Genomic DNA, 7,453 nt, shown 5'->3' with positions numbered 1-7,453 from the left:
ATTATTGGGGAGCAGTATCACACAAGTTATCTTGATGATGTGAAGTTCGGGATTTGACATACGCATTGTCAAGGGTTTGGTGTGGTTGAGAGTATTTGATTCTTGTGTTGAACTTATTTATATTTTGCTATTTCATTTATGTTTTGGACTTTGATTATTGGTTTGGTTTTAAATAAGAGCCTTTATGGTTCCAATTTGTAAGCTTTGACTTATTCGTTTTCTAAACTGTGTTATTTTAAAGACTTATGTTTGGTTTTCCGCTGCAATACTTTGATAAAGCCTTAACGTTTTAACACGTGGCAGTAACATGTCAATGGTTCTCCACTATTTTATTCAAAGTAAGTGGTTTGGAAAAGGGAGAATTATTGGGGTGTTACATCTACCTGCCTACTGCTGTTGTTGTTGCGACGGTGGCCGCTGCTGGGGCTGTTGCTGCTCGAAACCACTGTTGCCCTTGCGGTAGCCACCTTTTCTCTTAGTGAATTTCCGACCATTTCCTTCATCGCACTGACTTGACCCACGAGAAGAATGTTGGGTAATTTCAGCATGGTTTTTGCGATGCGGTATGGGTTTGTGTGATGTGAGCCTCGACTTGAGACTCAAGAGAGAGATCAGTAGCATTCCCTTGTTCTTCTAATTCGAGCATGGAACGAAGAGCATCGAAAGAGGGCAGAGGATTAAGATAACGAACGGTCGTTCGAAAGGGTTTATACTCCTCGGAGAGACCTTTCAAAAGTTGAAGAGCCATTCGATTATCGGAGACCTTGTGACCAAAATTTCTCAAATTATCAGCTAGGGTTTTGAAATGAGTGCAATAAGACTTGACTCCATCGAATTGACCAAGCCGAGTGTTTGTAAATTGCGCATCAAATTGGAGAGCTCTCGTAGACTTATCGTTGAGGAAAAAATTCTTCAACCGATTCCAAGCATCATCCGCCTAGTCATCAGGGTCGAGGATAGAAATGAGTAGGTCATAGGAAATAGTCCCATAAATCCATTGACGTACAATGTCATCAAGTCTTTGAGTGAAAGCTTTTTCGGCTTCCGTAGGAGCGAAAACCTTGACCGAAGAGTCAACTATCGGAGGAAGAACATGGTCAATCACCATATTGGCACGGCAATGTAGTTGAAATAGTGTAGACCAAGTATTGTATTGCTTGCCTTCATAGTCAACCGTGATGGGTATGCAAGCTTTGATGTTGGGAACAACGGTGGCTGGGTAGACTTTGCTAATGTCGGCCATGGATAGAGGAGGAAGAAGAGAAGCGGAAGCTTAGGTTTAGGGAAGGAGATAGCCTAGAACTCGTGATACCATATAAGAATATTGCCCTGATTATTATTGATCACTCAAGTCAATTATATACAAGCTATAAGCCTTTAATTAGGCATAAAGATAATTCAAACTAATTACCATGGATTATTTACATAATCTATCAGTATGTCTTCAAATAAAATTACTGAGAGAGTATTATGTAAAGTTATGCATTTAAATTTAAAACTAACTTAAACTCGGGTTATATTAAAGATATTGTAATTGCAAAGACATGCGAGTAATGTGAGGCATCAATACATATAGGGTGAATAACTGAATTCTAAGGGCTCAAGTTCTCTAACTCGAGTACTCAGCAATACACTAAATTAAATTGGTAAGTTGGCCCAAAAAATGTCACAATCCGCGTTTTTGGTGAGAATAGGCTGCTTACTTTTTTTGAGCTACTAGACCAAGAATTTCAACACGCAAACTAACAAACTATTATTTCAAATATGCATGCCAGCCAATTCTCTACTTAATTAATGCAACAAGTAATATTAGTAACTACACTATTTATTTTACATAAGATCTGGTCATTGATCTTGTTTTGTTGATCAACGAAGTATTAACTCCATTTTAAATATGTATTGATGTGCCAACTACTATATTACATTATATTCCTCATTTTCTTATTAACATTTTTTAAACAGACTTAGTCTCGTTGTCGACTTTTTATCACACATTAATTTAATTTATTAATTATTGGTACGAGTACTAATTAAACACTATCTATTTCGAGCGACACATCATTTTAAAATAATTTATCGATAACAACTAATTAACAGGGTTTACTACAACAATTATATAGGTTGTTAAGACTTAATTTTGGAAAATTAGTGAAGTCCATTGAACCTTAGTTTGTATGGGAATTCGGTATATGAAATAGAGAATTAATCAGAATATTGTATGAAGATAGGATATCCCTTGTTTGATGTGTAGGGATTATGTTGGGGAATATATAAATGTACAGGTTCATGCTAACTCTCCTAATTCCTATGAGGCATTATTTGCTTTGACTTATATATATGTTACTACTAATTACTAATTTAAGTTGAAGTAGATAATAGTATAACAATGATATCATTTTTTAAAAAATGATTAGAGATCTTCAGTTAAAAGATAATTATATATGCAGCTCTTTGAGTACGTAAACATTTTTTTAAGAAAAAGTTGTTTCATATATATTTTTTAGTGGTGTAAATAATAATAGCATTATTAAATCATACGTCAAACTGTTTATCAATGTTTAATTTTACATTTTAGTTTTGAGCTCTTCCTTGTATACGTAGGCCTAAGAGTTTCATCTGTCATTGTGTTTAATTATCACTATTTACAATACTTCTCTATATTTATTTTTAAACCATGTCAACTAGCAATTCTCCCCTAATGTTCTCTCTTTTATACAATGTCAACTAGAGAGGGGCACAATTTACCAATTCAATAGGATGATTAATTCAAGCATGAGAACTAAGTGATCATCAAGTAGGAGGTGACCTAATTGAGATCCCACCTCTCAAACGTGAGATTGGGGGTTTATAAATTTAAAATTAGAGACGAGTATCAGGGGTTGTCTCTGTTTTTGATAAATTTCTAAATTAGAAAAAAAAAATGAAGATGTTAATTATTATTTGATATAAATATTATTAATGAAAATTCTAAAAATTATGGGCTTGTTTGGCATGGTTTTTTTGTTTTGATTTATTGATTTTTTAAAAAGAAAAAAAACCGAACACAAGAAACAAGAAAACAGTGTTTTTCACTTTTTTTTTTTTTGGCAGGTTTAAAAATTATTATGATTTTAATTAGTTTGAAAAAATTTTGATTCATTGCATTGTATGACATAAATCATATATTTTTGAAAGACAAAAAATTTCAAAAAAAGAAACAGTTATTTCACCAAATGACACTAATTACTTAAAAAATTCACCAAATGCCATTAAGGTTTTCAAAATTCACCAAATGCCGTTAAGGTTCTCAAAATTCACCAAATGTCACTGACAAATAATACAATGACAATTGTTCGTTAATGCAATTCTTATTTCACTAAATGTCATTACTTGAGAAAATTATTTCACCAGCTGCCATTACTTTTTAAAATTAATAAACAAAAATTAATTTTTTTAATGAATAAAAATAGTACTTTTTCTCGATTTTTGTGACGAAAATTGTTCGGGTAAAGTTATGGGGGTCATTTTGACCCCTTATGGATACAAATTAAGCTCAAAATTGACTAAAAAATAACATAATTGCCCGGTTTAGTGTGTTGAAAAATATCTCAATTAGCGTGTCATTATTTTTTAACCATGAAAATGATCGGGTAAGGTTTGGGGGTCATTTTTACCTTTTATGGATACAAATTAAGCTCGAAATGGGCAAAAACAAATACTCTGTAAAAAAACGCTAATCATGACAAAAAAATGCGCAACTAAAGTTTTGGGGCTCATTTTGACCCGTTACGTTATTTTTTTTCAATTCTGATCGTAATTTGTGTTTGTAAAGAGTCAAAATGACCCCTAAAACCTTACCCGATCAATTATCATGGTTAAAAATTAACCACGCTAATCGAGATTTTTTTAACACACATAACGGAGCATTTACGTTATTTTTTTTGCTAATTCTGAACTTAATTTGTGGTCATAAAAGGTCAAAATGACCCCCAAAACTTTACCAAGCAATATTTGTCACAAAAATGGAGAAAACAAAAGTATAATGATTAAAATAACTAATCATATCATGTCAGGATTTTATCTTAATGACTAACGGAGTATGGTAATTAGTCATTAATGATGTTTGGTGAAGTTTTTAAAACCTCTATGACGTTTGGTGAATTTCGAAAACCTTAATAGCATTTGGTGATAAGCACAAACTAATCCATAGTGATTTTATTTAACGAACCAAACTAATGCCTTTCTAGTTTATAATTTATTCAATTTCTTGTATCTCTATTCTAGCTAGAGAGCGACATATATAGCAACAATATGGCAATATTCAGGGAGCATATATGCTTAGGTTAGATCATGTTTAGAGACATCAACTAATATTTAATAATTAATATTACAACATAAGATATATATACTATGTACTATTTCTTATTAATACAACCAAAGGACATATATACTTTTTCCTTCAATTTGGTGCACGCAAACTTTTTTTTTTTTTTTTGGAGGAAACTTCTAATGTATACTTGCTTTGTTTAGTTTAATTTCAAGTTGCAAGACAAAATGCTAGTCAACAACAACTCTTTAAACGTACACTCTTCTATATAAGTCCCCCAAAAACAAATATAAATCCTTCATCTCATAAATCAATATCGTTACAATTATTATTATGAGGACTAACCTTAAATCATCAATCATTTTAGCCCTTTGGGCAACTTTTTCCCTCTTACTATCCTTCCCAACTCCTTCACTTCAACAACCACAAGTCACTCTATCAACCGGAGTAAGGCTTCAAAATGCCTATGTAGCCCTTCAAGCATGGAAAAAGGCGATAAACTCGGACCCTAACGGGTTCACCTCGAATTGGAATGATTACGACGTGTGTAGCTACAAGGGGGTCTATTGTGCAAATGCACCCGATGACTCTTACGTTAAGACGGTTGCAGGAATTGATCTTAACCATGGCAACATTTCCGGTTCCTTACCGGAGGAACTCGGTCTCTTAACCGATCTTGCCCTACTCCACCTTAACTCAAACCGCTTCTTTGGGACTATCCCTTCTTCTTTTTCACACCTTAAACTCTTACATGAGATTGACTTGAGCAATAACTTGTTTTGTGGTGAGTTCCCTAAGGCTCTTCTATGTCTTTCATCACTCAAATTCCTCGATATTCGATACAATCACTTCCAAGGCTCTATCCCCTCCGCCGTGTTTGACTTAAAACTCGACGCTCTTTTCTTAAACAACAACAATTTCTCCTCTACACTCCCTACAAACCTAGCAAACTCCCCTGTATCCGTGTTTGTCATGGCTAATAACAACCTCAACGGGTGTTTCCCTTCCGAAATCACCAAAATGGGAGCAACTCTACAAGAGATCATTCTCATGAACGCGGGGCTAAAGGGATGTCTACCATCAAGTATAGGGGAGTTGAACAAAGCAACAGTATTCGACGTAAGCTACAACGAGCTAACGGGCACCTTGCCCGAAAGCATGGGAAAAATGGAGAGCTTAGAGCAACTTAATGTTGCACATAACAAGTTTTATGGGGAGATACCTTATAGTATTTGTAGTTTGCCTAAGTTGGAGAACTTCACTTATTCATACAATTATTTTTGTGGAGAACCTTTACAATGTATGAGGTTACAAGATAAGGATGATAAGTATAATTGTCTACCTTTAAGGCCATACCAAAGGTCTCCTGAAGAATGTACACCCTTCCTAGCCTACCCTCCTAATTGTAACTCCTTTGGTTGTCAAGGAAGTCCGTCACCACCACCGCCACCACCTCCTCCTCCGCCGCCATCACCGCCACCGCCGTCGAAATATAATCCACATGAGCAAGTACCATATAATCATATTCCTTGAACAGTTGAATTATTTGTTGTGTACAAGTTAGTTTAATTAATTAATTTGTGTTGTCCAGCTACATATTTGAGATTGTTACGTTGGTGGGAAAAGTGGGGTTGAATATTTGAGCCAATTACTTTGGATTAATTTGACCAAGAAAAGTAAAAGAGTGGTGGAAAAAAAAAACGAAAAAGTCAATGGTGCTTTATTTGCAAATATAATGAGTTATTTTTTGTTGGTTTCTTCGTAGAAAGATGTAAATTATTGTAATAAGGGAATGTAAATAAGAGTACCATCCCCATCCATGATGATGTAGCCTTAACTCATGTTCTTGCTTTATTATTTTAATGAGCTTTAATTTTCTTGTATTGTACATGTTTGGTACTTGATAGTAATTAATCATTTTATACTTCTAATTAGTTGTTCCATTCTTTTCATGGCAATTAAGACAAATTGGTATATTTAGTACGTTTGGCTGATTGCGTAATAATATAGATAAATTCGTCTTTTTTAAATGCAACACTGACCACATTAACAAACCGTGAACCTAGCAAAAAAAATAAAAAAATAAATAATAAAAATAATAATGATAATAATAATTAATGCATTAATTTATGAAGCACGAAAACAGTTATAATTTATTATTATTTTTTTAAAAAAAAATCAAGTAGTTGTTAGAAGAGTTACACTTTTATATTCATTTATTCTTAAAAAAAATACACAAATCTTTATATATATAGCTGGTTACACCATATGGCCAATCAATTATAAGGGGCTACTCCATTTGTGTAATAGGGATTATTTGGTCAGTGTTAAAGGGGTTACATTGTCAGTGTTATAAGGGTTACTCGGTCAGTGTTAAAGGGGTTACATTGTCAGTGTCATAGGGGTTACTCGGTCAGTGTCATGATACTTGGAAAGCAAAGGCAAAGCCACGGGGGCTGGTGGAGGCCGGCCCCCCGCGGCCACACTTTGTGGGTTAGAATTTAACTCTTGGACCCTAAAAGATTTTAGATATAGACTAAACATTTCACAATTAAATAGTGGTATGGCGTTTGGCATTGCAGTGCTTTGCCTTCATGTTTTAACTTTCAAACCCCGTGACACTAGTTCGATCCTCATTATCACCAGCTTTTCATTTTTGTTTTATTTTTTTTTATTTTTTTTAATTTAAACTCTTGCTGAGATGCTGCTTGGTGGCGGGCCTGTAAACTAGATTCTTTCTTATTTGACAAAGTAAAAAAAGAGGCCCAAGTAAACTAGATTAATTAATATATATTTTATAATTATACTAAAACAATATAATTCTATTTCCTCAAAAAAAAAAAAAAAAAAATATAATTCTAGTTATTTTTGGACTGTTAAGGACTATTTGCTTACATTACATTAAATTTTATATTTACTAAAATTTGAGTGTGATCCTAAGCTACTACTACGTCTTGCCTTGAAAAAAAAAAAATACAAACTACATAGTAAACAAATGTATAATTATCATCCCAACAAGTGCGAGAAAAAATGATAATACTCCGTAATATCAATTATAGACTATAATCAATTTAACATACTAACCAACCCTCATAACTTTATAATCCTACAATAGTAACCAACTTGTACATTCATAAAACTTTCTCT

The 7,453-nt window shown here is 33.4% G+C and overlaps 1 protein-coding gene and 1 pseudogene across 1 annotated transcript; one reads left to right on the top strand and one right to left on the bottom strand.

The window, feature by feature from the left end:
- Positions 1-541: 541 nt before the first annotated feature.
- LOC145607167 (uncharacterized) lies at positions 542-1,243 on the bottom strand. The gene is made up of 2 exons (XM_081662911.1): positions 1,007-1,243; positions 542-937 (listed from the first exon to the last, which is right to left on the bottom strand). Exons 1-2 carry the CDS (start codon positions 1,241-1,243, stop codon positions 542-544), a joined length of 633 nt encoding a protein of 210 aa, XP_081519037.1.
- A 3,241-nt stretch (positions 1,244-4,484) lies between these two features.
- Positions 4,485-6,162, top strand: LOC145608511 (leucine-rich repeat extensin-like protein 4 pseudogene; annotated as a pseudogene).
- Positions 6,163-7,453: the final 1,291 nt, after the last annotated feature.

The sequence above is a fragment of the Chenopodium album genome, chromosome 23 (genome assembly GCF_948465745.1).
Source record: "Chenopodium album chromosome 23, dcCheAlbu1.1, whole genome shotgun sequence".
In the NCBI taxonomy this organism is placed as follows: domain Eukaryota; kingdom Viridiplantae; phylum Streptophyta; class Magnoliopsida; order Caryophyllales; family Amaranthaceae; genus Chenopodium; species Chenopodium album.
This window is presented reverse-complemented; position numbering and strand designations above follow the sequence as displayed.